This window comes from Oncorhynchus kisutch, linkage group LG14 (genome assembly GCF_002021735.2).
Source record: "Oncorhynchus kisutch isolate 150728-3 linkage group LG14, Okis_V2, whole genome shotgun sequence".
Classification (NCBI taxonomy): Eukaryota; Metazoa; Chordata; class Actinopteri; order Salmoniformes; family Salmonidae; genus Oncorhynchus; species Oncorhynchus kisutch.
Window position 1 is genome coordinate 23404422 of NC_034187.2, and position 23022 is coordinate 23427443.

General features: G+C 44.0%; 1 protein-coding gene across 4 annotated transcripts in view; it reads left to right on the forward strand.

The window, feature by feature from the left end:
• Nucleotides 1-23022, forward strand: part of LOC109904161 (rho-associated protein kinase 2-like) — a 52550-nt gene that overhangs the window by 26897 nt on the left and 2631 nt on the right. For all 4 annotated transcript variants that reach the window (XM_031788034.1, XM_020501344.2, XM_020501345.2 and 1 more), the window contains exons 5-30: nt 10796-11056; nt 11265-11409; nt 11628-11766; nt 11936-12027; nt 12186-12345; nt 12527-12590; nt 12854-12865; nt 13024-13112; nt 13200-13248; nt 13377-13512; nt 13585-13676; nt 13850-14096; nt 14195-14301; nt 14399-14555; nt 14670-15015; nt 15146-15215; nt 15348-15451; nt 15715-15901; nt 17890-17983; nt 18077-18171; nt 18307-18498; nt 18701-18869; nt 21242-21312; nt 21400-21488; nt 21603-21681; nt 21806-22070. In XM_031788034.1, the coding sequence (XP_031643894.1) occupies nt 10796-11056; nt 11265-11409; nt 11628-11766; nt 11936-12027; nt 12186-12345; nt 12527-12590; nt 12854-12865; nt 13024-13112; nt 13200-13248; nt 13377-13512; nt 13585-13676; nt 13850-14096; nt 14195-14301; nt 14399-14555; nt 14670-15015; nt 15146-15215; nt 15348-15451; nt 15715-15901; nt 17890-17983; nt 18077-18171; nt 18307-18498; nt 18701-18869; nt 21242-21312; nt 21400-21488; nt 21603-21681; nt 21806-22070 (3511 nt within the window). The remainder of the gene's footprint in view (nt 1-10795; nt 11057-11264; nt 11410-11627; nt 11767-11935; nt 12028-12185; nt 12346-12526; nt 12591-12853; nt 12866-13023; nt 13113-13199; nt 13249-13376; nt 13513-13584; nt 13677-13849; nt 14097-14194; nt 14302-14398; nt 14556-14669; nt 15016-15145; nt 15216-15347; nt 15452-15714; nt 15902-17889; nt 17984-18076; nt 18172-18306; nt 18499-18700; nt 18870-21241; nt 21313-21399; nt 21489-21602; nt 21682-21805; nt 22071-23022) is intronic.

Here is a 23022-nt window from a genome sequence, read left to right on the forward strand (position 1 = left end):
GACACCCCTTTGCAACAGTGGAGTCCAAGGGCTTTAAGTAACAGTCTGTCAGTATATATTGAGTTGTATTAATTTTTGGGGATATAGTAGTATATCCACAATACACAACCACACAATAATTCAATAATGATAATTCAACACATTAAAATATTTTTCTTTACTGTAGGGAGATGAGCAAGGCACTCAACCCCAAATACAGATGAAGTCGAAGTTTAATTAATTCTCGTTTTTCAACCACTCCACAAATTTCTTGTTAACAAACTATAGTTTTGGCAAGTCGGTTAGGACATCTACTTTGTGCATGCCACATGTAATTTTTCCTACAATTGTTTACAGACAGATTATTTCACTTATAATTCACTGCATCACAATTCCAGTGGGTCAGAAGTTTGCATACGCTAAGTTGACTGTGCCTTTAAACAGCTTGGAAAATTCCAGAAAATTATGGCTTAAGAAGCTTCTGATAGGCTAATTGACATCATTTGATTCAATTGGAGGTGTACCTGTGGATGTATTTCAAGGCCTACCTTCAAACTCAGTGCCTCTTTGCTTGACATCATGGGAAAATCTAAAGAAACCAGCCAAGACCTCAGAAAAAAAATTTGTAAACCTCAACAAGTCTGGTTCATCTACACCTGCAATTTCCAAACGCCTGAAGGTACCACATACATCTGTACAAGACTGCTTCGATCACGTGGATTGGGATATGTTCCGCATTGCGTCCAACAACAACATTGACGAATACGCTGATTCGGTGAGCAAGTTCCTTAGAAAGTGCATTGATGATGTCGTTCCCATAGCAATGATTAAAACATTCGCAAACCAGAAACCGTGGATTGATGGCAGCATTCGTGTGAAACAAAGCGCGAACCACTGCTTTTAACTAGGGAAAGGTGACCGGAAACATGACTGAATACAAACAGTGTAGCTATTCCCTCCGCAAGGCAATCAAACAAGCTAAGCGTCAGTATAGAGACAAAGTAGAGTCGCAATTCAACGGCTCAGACACGAGGTATGTGGCAGGGTCTACAGTCAATCACGGATTACAAAAAGAAAACCAGCCCCGTCACGGACCAGGATGTCTTGCTCCCAGGCAGACGAAATAACTTTTTTGCCCGCTTTGAGGACAGTACAGTGCCACTGACATGGCCCGCAACCAAAACCTGCGGACTCTCCTTCACTGCAGCCGACGTGAGGAAAAGACGGCATCCCCAGCCGCGTCCTCAGAGCATGCGCAGACCAGCTGGCTGGTGTGTTTATGGACATATTCAATCAATCCTTATCCCAGTCTGCTGTTCCCACATGCTTCAAGAGGGCCACCATTGTCCCTGTTCCCAAGAAAGCTAAGGTTACTGAGCTAAACGACTACCGCCCCGTAGCACTCACTTCCGTCATCATGAAGTGCTTTGAGAGACTAGTCAAAAATCATATCACCTCCACCCTACCTGACACCCTAGACCCATTCCAATTTGCTTACCGCCCAAATAGGTCCACAGACGATGTAATCACACTGCACACTGCCCTAACCCATCTGGACAAGAGGAATACCTATGTGAGAATGCTGTTCATCAACTACAGCGCAGCATTTAACACCATAGTACCCTCCAAACTCATCATCAAGCTCGAGACCCTGGGTCTCGACCCCGCCCTGTGCAACTGGGTACTGGACTTCCTGACGGGCCGCCCCCAGGTGGTGAGGGTAGGTAACAACATCTCCACCCCGCTGATCCTCAACACTGTGGCTCCACAAGGGTGCGTTCTGAGCCCTCTCCTGTACTCCCTGTTCACCCATGACTGCGTGGCCACGCACGCCTCCAACTCAATCATCAAGTTTGCTGACGACACTACAGTGGTAGGCTTGATAACCAACAACGACGAGACTGCCTACAGGGAGGAGATGAGGGCCCACGGAGTGTGGTGTCAGGAAAATAACTTCACACTCAACGTCAACAAAACAAAAGAGATGATTGTGGACTTCAGGAAACAGCAGAGGGAGCACCCCCCTATCCACATCGATGGGACAGTAGTGGAGAGGGTAGTAAGTTTTAAGTTCCTCGGCGTACACATCACGGACAAACTGAATTGGTCCACCCACACAGACAGTGTCGTGAGGAAGGCGCAGCAGCGCCTCTTCAACCTCCAGGAGGCTGAAGAAATTTGGCTTGTCAGCAAAAGCACTCACAAACTTCTACAGATGCACAATCGAGAGCATCCTGTCGGGCTGTATCACCGCCTGGTACGGCAACTGCTCCGCCCACAACCGTAAGGCTCTCCGGAGGGTAGTGAGGTATGCACAACGCATCACCTGGGGCAAACTACCTGCCCTCCAGGACACCTACACCACCCGATGTCACAGGAAGGCCATAAAGATCATCAAGGACAACAACCACCCGAGCCACTGCCTGTTCACCCCGCTATCCAGAAGGCGAGGTCAGTACAGGTGCATCAAAGCAGGGACCGAGAGACTGAAAAACAGCTTCTATCTCAAGGCCATCAGACTGTTAAACAGCCATCACTAACATTGAGTGGCTGCTGCCAACACACTGACTCAACTCCAGCAACTTTAATAATGGGAATTGATGGAAATTGATGTCAAATATATCACTAGCCACTTTAAACAATGCTACTTAATATAATGTTTACATACCCTACATTACTCATATGTATTTGTATATACTGTACCCTATATCATCTACTGCATCTTTATTTAATACATGTATCACTAGCCACTTTAAACTATGGCACTTTGTTTACATACCCTACATTACTCATCTCATATGTATATACTTTACTCGATACCATCTACTGCATCTTGCCTATGCCGTTCTGTACCATCACTCATTCATACATCTTTATGTACATATTCTTTATCCCTTTACACTTGTGTGTGTTTGTATAAGGTAGTAGTTTTGGAATTGTTAGGTTAGATTACTCGTTGGTTATTACTGCATTGTCGGAACTAGAAGCACAAGCATTTCGCTACACTTGCATTAACATCTGCTAACCATGTGTATGTGACAAATAAATTTGATTTGATTTCGATTCGATTACAAGCAATAGTATGCAAGTATGAACACCATGGGACCACGCAGCCATCATACCGCTCAGGAAGGAGACGCTTTCTGTCTCCTAGAGATGAACGTACTTTGGTGCGAAAAGTGTAAATCAATCCCAGAAGAGCAAACAACCTTGTGAAGATGCTGGAAACAGGTACAAAAGTATCTACATCCACAGTAAAATGAGTCCTATATCGACATAACCTGAAAGGCCGCTCAGCAAGGAAGAAGCCACTGCTCTAAAACCGCCATTTAAAAAAGCCAGACTACGGTTTGCAACTGCACATGGAGACAAAGATCGTACTTTTTGGAGAAATGTCCTCTGGTCTGATGAAACAAAAATAGAACTGTTTGGCCATAATGACCATCGTTATGTTTGGAGGAAAAAGGGGGATGCTTGCAAGCCGAAGAACACCATCCCAACCGTGAAGCACGGGGGTGGCAGCATCATGTTGTGGGGGTGCTTTGCTGCAGGAGGGACTGGTGCACTTCACAAAATAGGTGACATCATGAGGTAGGAGAATTATGTGGATATATTGAAGCAACATCTCAAGACATCAGTCTAGAAGTTAAAGCTTGGTCGCAAATGGGTCTTCCAACTGGACAATGACCCCAAGCATACTTCCAAAGTTGTGGCAAATTGGCTTAAGGACAACAACGTCAAGATATTGGAGTGGCCATCACAAAGCCCTGACCTCAATCCTATAGAAACTGTGTGGGCAGAACTGAAAAAGCATGTGCGAGCAAGGAGGCCTACAAACCTTACTCAGTTACATCAGCTCTGTCAGGAGGAATGGTCCAAAATTCACCCAACTTTTTGTGGGAAGCTTGTGGAAGGCTACCCAAAACGTTTGACATAAGTTAAACAATTAAGGCAATGCTACCAAATACTAATTCAGTGACTGTAAACTTCTGACCCACTGGGAATGTGATGAAAGAAATAAAAGCTGAAATCATTCTCTCTACTATTATTCTGACATTTCACATTCTTAAAATAGTGGTGAACATAACTGACCTAAGACGGGGCATTTTTACTAGGATTAAATGTCAGGAATTGTGAAAAACTGAGATTAAATGTATTTGGCTAAGGTGTATGTAAACTTCCGACTTCAACTGTATACGCCTCCCTCTAGGAGTTACCTCAGTGACACATTAATTCCTACGTGGTAGGGTGTAGAAATAGAAATGGCCAATGTGATCGCTGAGCTGAAGGACATGCCGAAGCTGGCCATCACATCAGACTGGTGGCCCAGCCTCTGTGAGGACCACTATCTCACTTAAAGTGCACTACACAAGCCAGGGCAGTGTAAAACAGAAAGTCCTCCACACCAGGGCAGTGTACAAATCGCAAACTGGCGAAGTAGTGGCAGAGGAGATCTCAGACATTCTGGAAGAGTTTGAGACAGAGCCGAGCAAGATTATAGCTGTGACTGTTGATAATGCTAGCAATATGGATATTGCCATCAAGAGGCTACACATTCTAAAAATAGGATGCTTTGCACACACAATGAATCTGGCAGCACAGAGAATCTACAAAAATTATTCAATTGATAAATGGGCAGCCCGAATCAAAGCAGTGGTTGTGTGGTTCAAGAGATCCTCGATGTCCAAAACAGTCTTGAAGGAAAAGCAGCAGCTCCTTGGTAAGAAGCCAGTTCAATCTTTTAAAGTATTATTTTGAAATTCCCACATTTAACAATTTAATTCAATATTCAAGTATGCGGTAATTAAATGTATGTTTTTAGTTGTTCAGGCCTTCTGCAACACTCACTCATCCTTGATGTCAAGACCAGATGGAACTCTATCTAATGATAGAGAGATTCATGGAGCAGTATCCATGCAGCAGCGTTGAACCCACGATTATGAAAATCAATGTCCAAGGACAACCTGGACTGTCTGAAGGACAAGGACTTCCTTCAGGCTGAGGAGTTTGTCCAGTTCATGAGAATCCTCCATACATCCACACTGTGTCATGTAAAAAGAATGACCTGTGGACAGATCAAACCTATCCTCAAAAACTGGAAGAGCACTTCACTGTGAAGCATGCAGATACGTTTGTGGCAACCATCAAAGAGAAGGTGTGGGAGAACCTCTCCGAGCGCTATCAGGATGAGGACATTCAAGCCTTCCTGCATGAGGCCACAGCATTGGACCCCGGATTTAAAGGGAGGCCGGTGAGTGATGCCGGCAACTGTTGAGGCCGATGTGACAGGAGCAACACGAGGGCTGTCAGAGGAGCCGGAGCAGACAGACACAGAGCACCAGCAACAGGAGGAGTCTGAAGGAGAGGAAATGGAGGAGACAGTCCCTCCATTGTACAAAACAAAGATTGCCTTGGAGGACAGGGAGTTGAGGTTGACAATCCAAAAAGACACCTCGTCCCTCACCCTCAGCGAGCGTGTTGACCTAGAGGTCGAGCTCTACAAAGGCCTCCCTCCCATCCCCATGGCTGAAGATCCTGTGACGTAGTGGTGGGAGAAGAGAGCTATTCTGCCCCTCACAAACATTGCAACAAGCTGCCTCCTCTAGCGAGAGGGTATTTTTGACTGCAGGCAACACAATAAGCCAAAAGAGGTCCCAACTGCTGCCAGAGAAGGCAAATAAACTCAGCAAAAAAAAGGCATTTTCAGGACCCTGTCTTTTGTAAAAATCCAAGTAACTTCACAGATCTTCACTGTAAACCATAAACAATAAACAATTTGTCTCACCAGGGGTGATGGTCGGATTCGCGTTTAACGTCGAAGGAATGAGCATTACACCGAGGCCTGTAACTCTGGAGCGGGATCGAGGTGGAGGGTCCGTCATGGTCTGGGGCGGTGTGTCACAGCATCATCGGACTGAGCTTGTTGTCATTGCAGGCAATCTCAATGCTGTGCGTTACAGGGAAGACATCCTCCTCCCTCATGTGGTACCCTTCCTGCAGGATCATCCTGACATGACCCTCCAGCATGACAATGCCACCAGCCATATGCTCGTTCTGTGCATGATTTCCTGCAAGACAGGAATGTCAGTGTTCTGCCATGGCCAGCGAAGAGCGCGGATCTCAATCCCATTGAGCACATCTGGGACCTGTTGGATCGGAGGGTGAGGGCTAGGGCCATTCCACCCAGAAATGTTTGGGAACTTGCAGGTGCCTTGGTGGAAGAGTGGGGTAACATCTCACAGCAAGAACTGGCAAATCTGGTGCAGTCCATGAGGCGGAGATGCACTGCAGTACTTAATGCAGCTGGTGACCACACCAGATACTGACTGTTATTTTTGATTTTGACCCCCCCCCCTCGTTCAGGGACATATTATTCCATTTCATTTGTTCAGTTCAGTTCATGTCTGTTGAATCTTTTTATGTTCATACAAATATTTACACATGTTAATTTTGCTGAAAATAAATGCAGTTGACATTTAGAGGACATTACTTTTTTTGTTGAGTTTGTTTGTTTTCCAGAAGAACTGTTAGTCTTTTTGCAGCCTACGTCCATGCCCCACCCGTGTTGCTCTATACCACTGTATTGTCTTCTGCAGCCTACCTGCATGCCCCACCCATGTTGCTCTATACCACTGTCTTTTATTTTATAGCCTACCTCCATGCCCCACCCATGTTGCTCTATACCACTGTATTGTCTTCTGCAGCCTACCTGCATGCCCCACCCATGTTGCTCTATACCACTGTATTGTCTTCTGCAGCCTACCTCCATGCCCCACCCATGTTGCTCTATACCACTGTATTGTCTTCTGCAGCCTACCTGTATGCCCCACCCATGTTGCTCTATACCACTGTATTGTCTTCTGCAGCCTACCTGCATGCCCCACCCATGTTGCTCTATACCACTGTATTGTCTTCTGCAGCCTACCTCCATGCCCCACCATGTTGCTCTATACCACTGTATTGTCTTCTGCAGCCTACCTGCAGGCCCCACCATGTTGCTCTATACCACTGTATTGTCTTCTGCAGCCTACCTGCATGCCCCACCCATGTTGCTCTATACCACTGTATTGTCTTCTGCAGCCTACCTCCATGCCCCACCCATGTTGCTCTATACCACTGTATTGTCTTCTGCAGCCTACCTGCAGGCCCCACCCATGTTGCTCTATACCACTGTATTGTCTTCTGCAGCCTACCTGCAGGCCCCACCATGTTGCTCTATACCACTGTATTGTCTTCTGCAGCCTACCTGCATGCCCCACCCATGTTGCTCTATACCACTGTATTGTCTTCTGCAGCCTACCTCCATGCCCCACCCATGTTGCTCTATACCACTGTATTGTCTTCTGCAGCCTACCTCCATGCCCCACCCATGTTGCTCTATACCACTGTATTGTCTTCTGCAGCCTACCTCCATTCCCCACCCATGTTGCTCTATACCACTGTATTGTCTTCTGCAGCCTACCTGCAGGCCCCACCATGTTGCTCTATACCACTGTATTGTCTTCTGCAGCCTACCTCCATGCCCCACCCATGTTGCTCTATACCACTGTATTGTCTTCTGCAGCCTACCTGCAGGCCCCACCATGTTGCTCTATACCACTGTATTGTCTTCTGCAGCCTACCTGCATGCCCCACCCATGTTGCTCTATACCACTGAATTGTCTTCTGTAGCCTACCTGCAGGCCCCACCATGTTGCTCTATACCACTGTATTGTCTTCTGCAGCCTACCTCCATGCCCCACCATGTTGCTCTATACCACTGTATTGTCTTCTGCAGCCTACCTGCATGCCCCACCCATGTTGCTCTATACCACTGAATTGTCTTCTGCAGCCTACCTGCAGGCCCCACCATGTTGCTCTATACCACTGTATTGTCTTCTGCAGCCTACCTCCATGCCCCACCATGTTGCTCTATACCACTGTATTGTCTTCTGCAGCCTACCTCCATGCCCCACCATGTTGCTCTATACCACTGTATTGTCTTCTGCAGCCTACCTGCATGCCCCACCCATGTTGCTCTATACCACTGTATTGTCTTCTGCAGCCTACCTCCATGCCCCACCATGTTGCTCTATACCACTGTATTGTCTTCTGCAGCCTACCTCCATGCCCCACCATGTTGCTCTATACCACTGTATTGTCTTCTGCAGCCTACCTCCATGCCCCACCATGTTGCTCTATACCACTGTATTGTCTTCTGCAGCCTACCTCCATGCCCCACCATGTTGCTCTATACCACTGTATTGTCTTCTGCAGCCTACCTCCATGCCCCACCCATGTTGCTCTATACCACTGTATTGTCTTCTGCAGCCTACCTCCATGCCCCACCATGTTGCTCTATACCACTGTATTGTCTTCTGCAGCCTACCTCCATGCCCCACCATGTTGCTCTATACCACTGTATTGTCTTCTGCAGCCTACCTCCATGCCCCACCCATGTTGCTCTATACCACTGTCTTTTATTTTGCAGGAAAATAGTTTTTCATTTGTCTTACATTTCCATCATCACAACATTAGTCTATAATAGTGATTTGTTCAAAACATTGCTGTTTCTTTTGTTGTAAATAATTGTTTATTTATTTTATAAATAAATATAAAGCAATGTTAATTCTGTTCTTAATTTGTTTTTTATTTTTTCCCCATAAAAAGTAACAAAAAGAACCGTTAAGAATACTGTTAAAGTACCGGATCGATGAGCAGTATTGGTATAAGTAGTAATACATGTAAAATCTTAACGATACACATCCCTATACATAGATGACATGTCATTTTTTTCCCCTGCCCCGATTTCAAGACCGGTGCATTACATGTTCCATTCTAAACCAGAACAAATTTCACACGTATATCATTTAGTATATGTGTAGACAAGATTAAATCAAGAATAGTCTGTTGGGTGACAAAATTAGCCTACCACTTGTGAATGATGCCCAGCCTGAGGCAAGAAACATTGCATACCTTTTTTATTTCTCAAATCATAGTCACACACCACATGTAGCATAGCCCATAGGCCTATATGTTTTGATAAGGTTTGTATCACAACTAAAGTGGCCAAATAACTTCTTAAAATGAAGCACATTAATCCACTTTACAAAGGGTGTAGAGCCTAACTGGCATATATACGCAGCGCGTGAAATTGAAGTTTGAAGATCATTTTCACCATTAAAAATGCACCTTTTATAATAAAAGCATTACAAGAGTAATCACATTTGTCACTTGATAATGGTGTTTTCTTGATAATGGAACATTTGTGCATAGCCTACTGCCTACATGAGCGCATTACTGAGCTTATAATGTAAAGAAATGGCTTAATAGTTTATCAACATTTTAAGCTGAACGTTCATCTGTTGCACCAGGCTCATTGCTTAAAAGCTTTTTTTTTTTTAGGCTAGTGGTTGTATTAATTTGGGATCCATCGCATCCCACAACTCTTCCAGGCTGTTTGGAATATTTATTGCATAGAATAGGTCAACTTTTGTGTTATGGGGGATAGTAGATTGACAGGCTAATCCTTTTGCTGTTTGTTAGGCCTACTCGTATTGTTGGCTGACGAAAAGTAAAAAATGGACCGTTCTTCCAACATCTTTTAATATGATCCTCAGAATTTAATAAGGCCGCACGCAGTTAAGTCCCCGATGTGTCTGTTTCACGCCTGTGAGAAGGACCCGATCATGTGACTGAGAGCTATGTCAGAGAGCAGTGCTTCGGAGCATGCAGGGAGAGGGGAATTCTAATGCTTATATTCAGCCTAAGGGCACAACGGCCACTGGCTGCAAAAGTCAGATTTATTTAGGGGGTGATTACGGCCACACACATCAAATTGTACTTGTCACATGCGCCGAATACAACAGCTGTAAACCTTCTAGTGAAATGCTTACTGACAAGCCCTTAACACACATTTTTCTTAAAACTGCATTGTTGGTTAAGTAAAATAAAAATGGATAAATAACATAATTAAAGAGCAGCAGTAAAATAACAGTAGCAAGGCTATGTACAGGGGTTACTGGTACAGAGTCAGTGTGCGGGGACACAGGTTAGTTTCAGGTCATTTGTACATGTTGGTAGAGTTAAAGTGACTATGCATACATAATAAACAGAGTAGCAGCAGCGTAAAAGAGGGGGGGGGTAGCCATTTGATTAGATGTTCAGGGGTCTTATGGCTTGGGGGTAGAAATTCTAGGCAATATCAAGTGTTTGTCACATTGTGAATGAGAGACTGATGACATGTGTACAGCCTGCGCAAAAAACAAAGCAGAGATCATGCTTTTCAAGCAACTTTTTTCAAATCATTAGTTGTATCATGCAGCCTTACAATGTAGTACAAATCTAAATCTATAGCCCAATGTTTGCAGAACAACTAAAGTTACATTAATATCTCTAAATGAAGCATACCTGTTTCTTTGTTAACCGCTCAACACAAAATCGCTGCATGCGCTCACTCCCTTAAAATGTTTGGTAGAAAATATACTATTTTATTCAATTGTATTCTTCATACTTGAACTAATGCCTCGGAATTCTAAGCAAATCTTGTCCGCTGAATGAGCTAATGTAGCCCACAGCCATATGGTATAGTCAGATCAGTACAAAACATGTTTGTTAATTACCGTAAGACTGGCAGTTTTTTGCTTGACAATCACAGGTTGATGAAATGTTGTGACCGCCACAGCCCTAGACATGACACACACACACACTATATATAATATATCACATTAGACAAAAATGTATCAAAACAATCAGCACAAACCATATCGAACCAGAAAAGTGTGATGTAAGAGGACCCTTTAACTTGTATTGTTTTTGCTTTCCGGTCTATGTCTAGTTGTGCTGTGCCTTCCAAGATGACCGTTACCTCTACATGGTGATGGAGTACATGCCTGGAGGGGACCTGGTGAACCTCACCAGTACCTACGATGTGCCTGAGAAGTGGGCCCGGTTCTATACGGCCGAGGTGGTCATGGCACTGGATGCCATCCACTCCCTGGGTTTCATCCACCGCGACGTCAAGCCTGACAACATGCTCCTGGACCGCCACGGACACCTCAAACTGGCCGACTTCGGAACCTGCATGAAGATGGACTCGGTAAGGGCAATATTTTCCCCTTGTTCCAGTTGTGCAATGTGCTGAAGAGAGCATTACTCACAATACTTCCAGCAGAATATCTCTATTGTCTCGCTGTGCTTTAGGTTAACACTTATATCTTAACTGTATATATATATATATACACTTGATGATTCAGACCTGGTTTGCTTGAGCTAGTGTATCTAACTGAAGGATTGACTGGTCACAGACTGGGATGGTGCACTGTGACACAGCGGTTGGCACTCCAGACTACATCTCTCCTGAGGTTCTGAAGTCGCAGGGTGGAGATGGTTACTATGGACGGGAGTGTGACTGGTGGTCTGTAGGGGTCTTCATCTTCGAGATGCTAGTCGGTGAGTTGGTGTTGTCTAACTTCTTGGTGTGTATGTTTCCGCTCTTTCTTTATGCCTCAATCTTCATTTCCACTAACTGAAGTCTTTTACTGGATGGTTTATCTGGAACTAAGATATTTAAAGTCTGCCTATAAAGATGTATTAGATAACTTGTAAGCAAATTGCTTAGAACATGTTGTCATTATTTTGCACCTCATTTCTGTGTTTGTTCCTATTAGGTGACACACCGTTCTATGCAGACTCCCTTGTTGGAACCTACAGTAAGATCATGGACCACAAGAATTCCCTCAACTTTCCAGATGACGTAGAGATCTCCAAAGATGCCAAAAACTTAATCTGTGCCTTCTTGACAGACAGGTAGCAAGGATAAAAAACATAAAGTAACCACAGTTACAAAAACTTTAAGTTACAGTTTGCAAACAAATGTTTGTAGTAGTCCTAATAAACCGACCAATATCCACTGTGTTCAGACGGAACTGTCCCAGCTCTCATAACAGAAGTCCATGGCCCTTTATTTGGCGTTTAGGGAGGTACGACTGGGCCGCAACGGGGTGGAGGAGATCAAGCGACACCCCTTTTTCAAGAATGACCAATGGAACTTTGACAGCATTAGAAACAGTAAGTGTCTGTCAATTTAATTAAATTATTTTATCATACAAATGTTATCGTCCTTGTACAATACACAATATATTACATATGGATACCTAGAAATGACATGAATAACACAAAAAATAAAGTAAAAATTCTCTCCCATCTCCCGCATTGCTACTGTTCAGCGGCCGCTCCTGTGGTTCCAGAATTGAGCAGTGACATTGACACCAGTAACTTTGATGAGATAGAAGATGACAAGGGTGACGTGGAGACCTTCCCTACTCCTAAGGCCTTTGTGGGCAACCAGCTTCCCTTCGTCGGCTTCACATACTTCAAGGAGGACCAGTAAGACTTGAAATTGCATGTCTCCCTATCACACCCCCGTCCTCATCATGGACAGTATTTTGACCTCAGCCATCCACTACACATGAGTTACTAAGTTTCACAAAGCTTTGATTGTGTTAAGGAGTATGAAAGTGTGTATGAGCTGTTAGTTCCTCATCAAACACCAATGTGTTTCCTCCAGGTTACTAAGCGGTGTAAATAACTCAACAGTTGTGACTGTGAACTCAACAGCCTTGAAAGGAGAGGTGGGTATTTCTATTTTGTGCTTAATCTAATGCATAGCTATAATAACAATGTCATAACTGGTCATAATTGTATAATTCCTGTAGTTGAGCTGAGGAGTTGTAAACAATCAATCAGGTTCTTAGCGATGCTGAAACATTTTAAGGAGCTTTCCTCCAGTAGCTAAACAACAAGCTAATCCTGGAAAGGCTGTCCGCTCATTGACTTCTATGCTGACTGAAATTGTTTTGCCGAACTAACTTAATTAATTTCTCATCTGCTGCAGGATATTGTGATGGTAAGTAATCTCTTTCTTGACTCATCTCTGTTTTGAAATCAATTGGCTTTGAACAAATTGTGGTAAAATGATACGCTATAGTGTCAGAGCAGAGTCCAGGTGAAGTGTATCGTAACGGTTGTGCTTTCCCTTCCCTACGCCTCTTCCTCCTTGCTCAGTCAGCCAAGCTGCAGAAGAAACTCCACCAGCTGGAAGAGCAGCTCAATAATGAGATGCAGACCAAAGATGAGCTGGAGCACAAGTGCAGGTAGTCATTATACACACTTACTAAAAACCATTAGCGTTACATGTATGATCGTGGGAGATGAAGTTAACCTGCACTCTCTTCCTGCAGAACTGCCACCAGTCGTCTAGAGAAAACCTCCAAAGATCTTGATGAAGAAGTGAGAACTTTGGAGCTACAGTAGCAATATAGCATACAACTACAGCACAAAACTGAGAAAAATGGCAACCAAGAAAGAATACGAGTTGTTCCATTCCAACACTTTCCTTTGTGGTGGTACGTTGACAGGTGAGTAGCAGGAAGGCTCTGGAGTCGAGTCTGAGGCAGCTGGAGAGAGAGAAGGCTCTACTGCAGCACAAGACTGTGGAGAGCCATCGCAAGGCAGAGAGTGAGGCAGACAGGAAACGCTGCCTGGAGAACGAGGGTGAGGATCGCTGGCTGAAAACACACACACACACTGTATACTTTCATATCTAACTTGTGATGTGGTCTGCAGTCAACAGCCTACGAGACCAGCTGGACGAAATGAAGAAGAGAAATCAGAACTCACACATATCCAACGAGAAAAACATTCACTTACGAAGACAGGTATGTGTTTCTGCTTTAGGGTAAAATGGCTTTGTGTGTGTTTAAGTGCTTGTCTGTTTGTATATGTTAATGTGCATATGTCCACGTATGTATACTGAGTGTTTATGTGCATGTGTGTGATTGGAATGCACATTACAAAGTGACTAACTGACGTGTTCTCCGTAATATTACAGCTGGACGAGGCCAATGCTCTGTTGCGTGCGGAGCAGGAGGTGGCCACAAGGCTGAGGAAGGCCCAGACGGAAACAGGCAAGCAGCTGCAAGCTCTGGAGGCTGGGGGCAGAGAGCTGCAGGACAAGTGCTGCCTGCTGGAGCGCTCCAAGCTCACGCTGGAGAAGGAGTTCATCGGTCTGCAGGCAGCACTGGAGGCTGAGAGGAGAGAACACAGCCAGGGCTCTGAGACCATCACAGACATGCAGGGTGAGTGGGGTTGTGTTTGTATGGGAGAGGCTGCATGTATTCACATGTACATCTCTCGCAGCATGATTTGGCCTTTGGTGACATTTTTCTCTCTGTAGGGCGAATCTCGGGGCTGGAGGATGATGTTTGGCAGGTGAGACAGGCCCTTTCCAAGGCAGAGACTGAGAAGAGACAGCTACAGGAGAAACTCACTGATCTGGAGAAGGTAAACAAACATCCACACTAATTCATATCACTACATCCTATCATTTCTGTACTTTTATAACTTTTTTTTTAACCTTCTTTCATATTCACTCCTGTAGGAGAAGAACAACAAGGAAATAGACATGACGTACAAGCTGAAGGTGTTGCAACAGGGGCTGGAGCAGGAGGAGGCATCACACAAAGCCACCAAGGCACGGCTCGCGGACAAGAGCAAGATTGAGTCGATCGAAGGCGCCAAGTCTGAGGCCATGAAGGGTAAGACCATTCCTGAGAACGGGACAGGAATCAGTCTTCTGTAAAGAAACTGGACTCTGGTTAGCAGGGTGAAATCTAATTAAATAAATCACTCCTCTTGCTCTCTTCCCCCAGACATGGAGCAGAAGCTGCAGGAGGAGAGGGCGTCAAAGCTGCGTGTGGAGAACAGGATGTTGGAGCTGGAGAAACATAGCAGCATGCTGGACTGCGACTACAAGCAGTCCCTGCAGAAACTAGACGAGCTTCGCAGGCACAAGGAGAGGCTCACCGAGGAGGTGAAGAACCTGACCCTGAAGATCGAGCAAGAGACCCAGAAGCGCAGTCTTACCCAGAATGACCTGAAGGCCCAGAACCAGCAACTAAATGCCCTGAAGACCTCTGAGAAGCAGCTGAAACAGGAGGCCAACCACCTGCTGGAAATCAAACGCAGCCTGGAGAAACAGAACCAGGAGCTACGCAAGTCAGTCAACATTCTGACTTTCTTTTCACTCCCTTTAATGTTTTACTTTTTTTTGCAAATAATAATGCAGACAGAAAATGGCGTAACAATAAAACAAACTCGAAGGATTCATTTGTGTTTGTGACCACAGAGAAAGGCAGGACTCAGATGGCCAAATGAAGGAACTTCAGGACCAGCTAGAGGCTGAGCAGTATTTTTCTGTAAGTATGCTGCAGCTATAACACTTAATGGTTGCTTTTTGACAGTGGAATCCTAACTTGAGAACTTGCATTCTTGCACACTTGAAGTGTGAATTTGTGTTTTGAAGATGCTCATCTCTTTGTGTTGCCCAGACGCTGTATAAGACCCAGGTGCGGGAGTTGAAGGAGGAATGTGAAGAGAAGAGCAAACTCTACAAGGACATACAGCAGTCACTTCAGGAGTTACAAGAGGAGAGGTGAGTACAAGGAAGTGGCGTTGCCCTACACTGTTTACTGACATTAGTCTACAACTCAAGTCCTGCTGAACTTATAAGCATCTGACCAGATATCCAGAAGAGGATGGGCTTCTCTAGGGTCTGGTTTAAGCCTTCTTCCTCTTTACGGAGTTCTTGTAATTAATATTGTTATTGATTTATTTCCAAAACGACACAAAAAAAGAACACAACCAACACCCATGTTCAATTCACCATGATGTGACATATTTGACCCCGTCCCCCAGGGACTCCCTGGCGGCGCAGCTGGAGATCACTCTGACCAAAGCAGACTCGGAGCAGCTGGCTCGCTCCATCGCTGAGGAGCAGTACTCAGACTTGGAGAAGGAGAAGATCATGAAGGAGCTGGAGCTCAAGGAGATGATGGCCCGACACAAGCAGGAGCTGGGCGAGAAGGACATCACCATTGGCTCGGTGAGTCGGCAGTGGTCCATGTTCCTCTGATCAGGATTTGCACAAGGTACTTGAATTTGGCACTCTGAAATTCATATGCTGGAATACCTTGAAAGTCAGACATTTTCTCAAGTTGGCACTTGAAATGGAGGAGGAGAACAGAAAAAGATCCACTATGTTAATATGAAAAATATTAGAAAAATGTATTGGTCTTGCGTATTAATTTCCAGGCAGACCTCCAAGTTTTATTTCCTCCCGTGTTTGGCTCTCTGGTTGCCAGGTGAGCTCGCTCATTCCACCCACACTGCCACTCAGCCAGGCAGGTACAGAAGTGACTGATTAGGCGCTGCCAAACGTCACATCCATAGGTAAAATGGCAGGCAAATGTAGATTCAATGCTGTCTGGCAGGATATTGATGTTTATGAATGGGTTTTGCCAGACCAACCAGGGATTTTATTTATTTATGAAATAGCGTTTATTCACCTTTTTATTTTGTTAATTATTTTTTACCCACTTATTGTGTTCCCAGCGTTGATAAACGCTCAGAAGGCATCTTGATCCGAGTTGTAATTGCGTCTACTTCTGCAAACGAGTGGAATCATGAATGATTCATGTATGCTCACCTGATCCCCCGGATTTGCCTTGTTAGCAGCACATTCATTCACCACTTTCCAACGGAAACTCAGCCCACGACATAAGCAGAGAGGTGAAACGAGCTACCTCAGCCCAGACCTACAGTGGCAAGTAGCAGAGACTCCGCTAGGCATTATTTTAACATCCCTCAACTCCTGTTTTGTCAACAGACATCGCCCAAACAACGCCCCCCTGACTCTTGGAGAATGAGTGTACAGTACAACTGGTTGCTGATATGTCAGTCAGATATCTAGCTAGCTAAGGTAGCTCAAGAGCTCTGGCTATTAGCCAGGTAGCTAGCTATAACTATCTGACTAGAAGGATAAAGTTAGGCTCCGTTCAACGTTAGCTTCTAACTCGGCAAGAGCAGTTGACTGAAATTAAGCTAGCTATAAACAAGATATGAGAACTTATAGTACCCTAACAAAATACCTTTCCTTTATAGAGAGTAGTGAGACAGATAGTGCTGAGTCAGGCTGCAATGAAGGAGGCAAAGGAGATGCACAGAGAGAGGATGCATTGAAGCAAGCAGGGGGAGAGGTTAGTAGTAACCAAACTTGGGGTCTGGGACCCATGTGGGGTCCCCTAAAATGTAAATAGGGTTCCCTGAGAGAGTTTTAAATCAAACACGTTAATAACTAATTTCTCTTCAAATGGGTATAGAATACAACATTTTAGGGTAATCTCAAGGCCTTTTACACTCAGTATTCACTTTCATGCCATTATGTGTTGGGACAGCCTGTGGGACCTAAAATGTAGTGAAATACAGTATAAAGACTATTTAAATATGAAGTCAATTTAATATTATATACACTGAGCAAGAAAATACATGCAACAATTTCAAAGATGTTACTCAGTTACAGTTCATATAAGGAAATCAATCAACATCATCACTTTGTTTTTTTCATGAGGTTGTGGAGATATACTGCCATCTGTTGGTGACTAAAAACAATTGCACAATAGAAACTTACAAATTGATGGTCCTTGAAAATAAATATTAGTGTTTGAAAAAGTACTTGAAAGTCCTTGAATTTGACTTGCCACTGTCTGTACGAACCCTGCCTGGTGTCCTGTTCCTGGAGGGCTGCAGTGGGATTGGGCTTTTGTCCCTGCTTAGTGCTTTAGAAAACACAGAATTCAACTGATTGAATAATCATCAAGACCTTGATAAGCTTAATCAGGTTTTCTTGTGTGCTACTGTAGTATTGGGCTGGGACTATAGCCAGGATCAGGAGTAAACAACAACGGAATTGAGCATTGTGACCAATAGATCTGTGAGTGTGACTGAAGTGAAACCTACTGGGCCGTGAGGATGCTTTCTGCAGCTAAATACTATTGGATTGGTCTCACTTTTTGTCTGTTCTTTCCTGCCCAGCTGGAGGAGGCCAACCGAACCCTCACCAGCGACGTGGCTAACCTGGCCAATGAGAAGGAGGAGCTCAACAACAAACTCAGGGAGACGCTTGAAGGTGAATTTCTGCATCCAGCCTGTGTGGGCGGGTGTGCATGTGTTTGGTTATAAAGCGTTAACTATATTTCTATTCTATTTGCCATGTGTTCAGAGCTGCAGACATCCAAGGATGACGAACAGCAGATGAGCCAGATGAAGCTCACGTTTGAGAAGCAGCTCCAGTCAGAGAGAACACTGAAGACCCAGGTAAGGCAGATATAATGTCATTTCTTCAAAGTTTTACAATGTTGCACAGCAAGGAAATCGTGTTGAAGACACTTGTCTTTATTGTCTATTGTTTTAATGTTCATCATGACTATTGATTTATCTTGTGTGCATCAGGCTGTGAACAAGCTGGCGGAGATCATGAACAGGAAGGAGGTACGTGCGGCAGGCAGTCGGCGCGGCAACGACACTGACGTACGCAGGAAGGAGAAGGAGAATAGGAAGCTGCAGCTGGAGCTGAGATCGGAGAAGGAGAAACTCAACTCTTCTATCATCAAGTACCAGAGAGAGATCAATGACATGCAGGCGGTCAGTCCAAGCGCAACACAACATTATATTAACTGTCACATTACCATTACACAACCACCTGTATAACTCCATCATTAATTACCAGCGAGAGCTCATGCAGGTGGTCAGTCACACCAAGAGAGATCAACTAAGCTAACAGGGGCCTCAAAATATACAGACATTTCATATGTATGTTTCCTTTCCCCCTGTTTGTGTCAAATAGCAAATAGCGGATGAGAGTCAGGTACGCATTGAGCTGCAGATGGCCCTGGACAGTAAGGATAGTGACATAGAGCAGCTACGTAACCTCCTCAGCTCCGCCAATGTTTCCTCCCTGGAATCAGCCAGTATCAACAGTGGACCAGACTTTGATGCGGACGACGCCTACACAGGTAAGGAGTACCCCTTTTATACAGTATGTGTGCTAAACCCAATTTACAAGCAGTCCTGTTCACATAGCCTTGTACCTCACATGTATGTTTAAATTGACTTTCAGTTATTTTCTTAACTCTAAGCCTAATTATAAACTGTCGTTCGAGCCCTGGATGCTGATTGGCTGAAAGCCGTGGTATGAGACAATATACCACGGGTATGACACAATTACTTGTTTACTGTTCTAATTACATTGGTAACCTGTTTATAATAGCAATAAGGTACCTCAGGGGTTTATGGCCAATATACCACGGCTAAGGGCTGTATCCAGGCAGTCCGCGTTGTGTGGTGCCTAGGGGCAGTTGCCTGGCTAATCTAGAAGAAAAAGAAACACACACCTATTAAGACGAAGACTTGAAAATAAAGGAGAGCCGCACACTCTAGGAGCTCAGATGAAAAAATGGAATATCCAACGTTTCGACAGACAAGCTGTCTTCGTTTGACTGATGTATGTAGGCAAACAGGCTGTGTTTAAATCATCTTTTTTTCCACTAATTGGTCTTTTGACCAATCACATAAAATATTTTTCAGATCTGATTGATCGAAAGACTAATTAGTGAAAACAATAATTAGTGAAAACAATAATTGGGCTAACTTAGAGCTCCTAACAGCCCATAGCCATGGTATATATATCCTTCCAGACTCATATCAAACATCTCCAATCGAAAATCAAATCAAGAGTCGGCTTTCTATTCCGCAACAAAGCCTCCTTCACTCAAGCCGCCAAGCTTACCCTAGTAAAACTGACTATCCTACCGATCCTCGACTTCGGCGATGTCATCTACAAAATGGCTTCCAACACTCTACTCAGCAAACTGGATGCAGTCTATCACAGTGCCATCCGTTTTGTCACTAAAGCACCTTATACCACCCACCACTGCGACTTGTATGCTCTAGTCGGCTGGCCCTCGCTACATATTCGTCGCCAGACCCACTGGCTCCAGGTCATCTACAAGTCTATGCTAGGTAAAGCTCCGCCTTATCTCAGCTCACTGGTCACGATGGCAACACCCATCCGTAGCACGCGCTCCAGCAGGTGTATCTCACTGATCATCCCTAAAGCCAACACCTCATTTGGCCGCCTTTCATTCCAGTACTCTGCTGCCTGTGACTGGAACGAATTGCAAAAATCGCTGAAGTTGGAGACTTTTATCTCCCTCACCAACTTCAAACATCAGCTATCTGAGCAGCTAACCGATCACTGCAGCTGTACATAGTCTATTGGTAAATAGCCCACCCTTTTCACCTACCTCATCCCCATACTGTTTTTATTTATTTACTTTTCTGCTCTTCTGCACACCAATATCTCTACCTGTACATGACCATCTGATCTTTTATCACTCCAGTGTTAATCTGCAAAATTGTAATTATTTGCCTACCTCCTCATGCCTTTTGCACACATTGTATATAGACCCCCCCTTTGTTTTCTACTGTGTTATTGACTTGTTAATTGTTTACTCCATGTGTAACTCTTTGTTGTATGCTCACACTGCTATGCTTTATCTTGGCCAGGTCGCAGTTGCAAATGAGAACTTGTTCTCAACTAGCCTACCTGGTTAAATAAAGGTGAAATAAAAATAAAATAAAAAATATTGGCCATATACCACACCCCCTTGGGCCTTATTGCTTAATAAAGAACTAAAACCACTTGAGCTTCTGTCTTCACAGTTTATTCACTCAGTGATTTTGACACTTACCTTTTACAGTAATGTTTCTATACCTCTTGTATTTTCTATTGTATTCGTTTATCCTTTCCTTTCCCCCCCATCTCTGAACAGTTTTAGTACTTGGAGTCTGGTTTGGCCTTCCAATCTGCTGTCTTCAGAGTCCTTCTGTAACCACCCTTTTTTAAGTACAAGAAAGATTGCACCTTTATTCTATTGAACAGGGGGGGGGGGTGTGACTTGCTTTCTTGTCCTGGAGTGCCAGATATCTTTCCTATTGTCTTTGGCATGTGATTGTTTTTTACTTGTGTTGTCCAGTTGCCAGTATGTATACAGGATCACTTTAATAGGCTACTAATGACTCCGATGATTTGCGTGATTTGATACATTGATTGATTTGACTGGTTGACTGATATTTTGTCCATTTATGAAGGAAAACTTCTCTGCAGCTGGTAACACCAGATATTAAACCTGCATGTTTTGCAGTTGAGTCCATCCATAATGTGTGCAAAGTTGCTGTGGACATTTTCTGCATCTGCTGTTTACATAATTTTTGTGGACTGAAATCGAAAAAGTTATGTTTCCTGGGAATATGTACAAACTCATGCATGTAGATCTATCACAACATTAGCCTGCTGTTTTAATGTTTCCCCCTCTTTCACTCTCAGAAATGAGACTAGAGGGATGGCTCTCACTGCCGGTGAGGAACAACACAAAGAAGTTTGGATGGGAGAGAAAGGTGAAAAGATTTAAACTGGCTTACTGATCAAACATTGTTTTATATTGTTGATGTTCTACAGTTAAATGTTTTCTTGTCTCTCTTTAGTATGTGGTTGTAAGCAGCAAGAAGATTCTGTTCTATAACAACGAACAGGACAAAGAGCTATCCAACCCCTACATGGTGCTGGATATCGAGTGAGTAATGACTATCTACCTGCTCCTTTTATTTACATTTAAATGATCATGCTAATGCAGAGAACTGTAGTAAAAAAAAAAATACCTTGACGTTTTGTTCTATTCCCTTTTCAGTAAACTCTTCCATGTGCGACCTGTCACTCAAACAGATGTTTACCGTGCTGACGCCAAAGAGATCCCCAGGATATTCCAGGTCCCTTGCTTCTTATGGCTCTTTCTTCATGCATTTATTTAACGATTCATGTGATGGGGCTAGTTCATACTGTTGATGGTAATGATTGACATCGACAGTGATGGCCTCTTCCTTCTCTCCTCAGATTCTGTATGCCAACGAAGGAGAGTGTAAGAAGGAGCCTGAGTTCCCAGTGGAGCTGGCAAGTGGAGAGAAGTCCAGCTACATCTGCCACAAGGGCCATGAGTTCATCCCTACACTCTACCACTTCCCTACCAACTGTGAGGCGTGCACCAAGCCCCTGTGGCACATGTTTAAGCCTCCTCCTGCCCTGGAGTGCAGGCGCTGCCACATCAAGTGTCACAAGGACCACATGGACAAGAAGGAAGAGATCATCGCACCCTGCAAAGGTAGGGGTGGGGCGTGAGGGTGGTGTCGTTACTTATTGCAGAGCAAGTTAACATACAGTGCCTTCAGAAAGTATTCATACCCCTCGACTTATTCTACGTTTTGTTAGCCTGAATTCAACATTTTATTTTTTAATCTCACCCATCTACACACACTACCCCATAATGACAAAATGAAAACATGTTTTTATAATCTTTTGCTAATGTATTGAAAATGAAATGCAGAAATATCTCATTTACATAAGTATACACACCCCTGAGTTAATACTTTGTAGAAGCATCTGGAGTTGGGGATTTTCTCCCATTCTTCCTGGCAAGCTCTTAAGTTAGTTGGGGAACGGCAGTAAACAGCAATCTTCAAGTCTTTCCACATATTTTCAATGGGATTCAAGTCTGGGCTTTGTCTGGGTCACTCAAGGACTTTCACATTCTTGTTCTGAAGCTATTCCAGTGACAAAGGTCCTTCTTACCTAGTTCTTCAGTTTCGTCGGACGGCCAGCAATAGGCAGAGTTTGGGTAGTTCCATATTTTTTCCATTTACCAATGATGGAGACCACTGTGCTCTTGGAAACTTTCAACACTCTACAAATAGTTTTATACCCTTCCCAAGATTTACACTTTATCACAATTCTATCTCGGAGATCTATGGACAGTTCCTTGGACTTCATGGTATAGTTACTGCTCTGACATGCACTGTCAACTGTAGGCCCTTTTTAGACAGGTGTTTCTCAAAACAATTTAATTGGCCACAGGTGGACTTCATTCAAGTTGCAGTGACATCTCAAGGATGATCAAAGGAAATTGGATGCACCTGAGCTCAATTTGGAGTGTCATAGCAAAGGGTTGTGAATACTTATGTAAATGAGCTTTCTGTATTTTATTTTGAAAAAATTAGCAAACATTTTTAAAAACATGTTTTCACTTTGTCATTATGGGGTTATATGTGTGTGTGTGT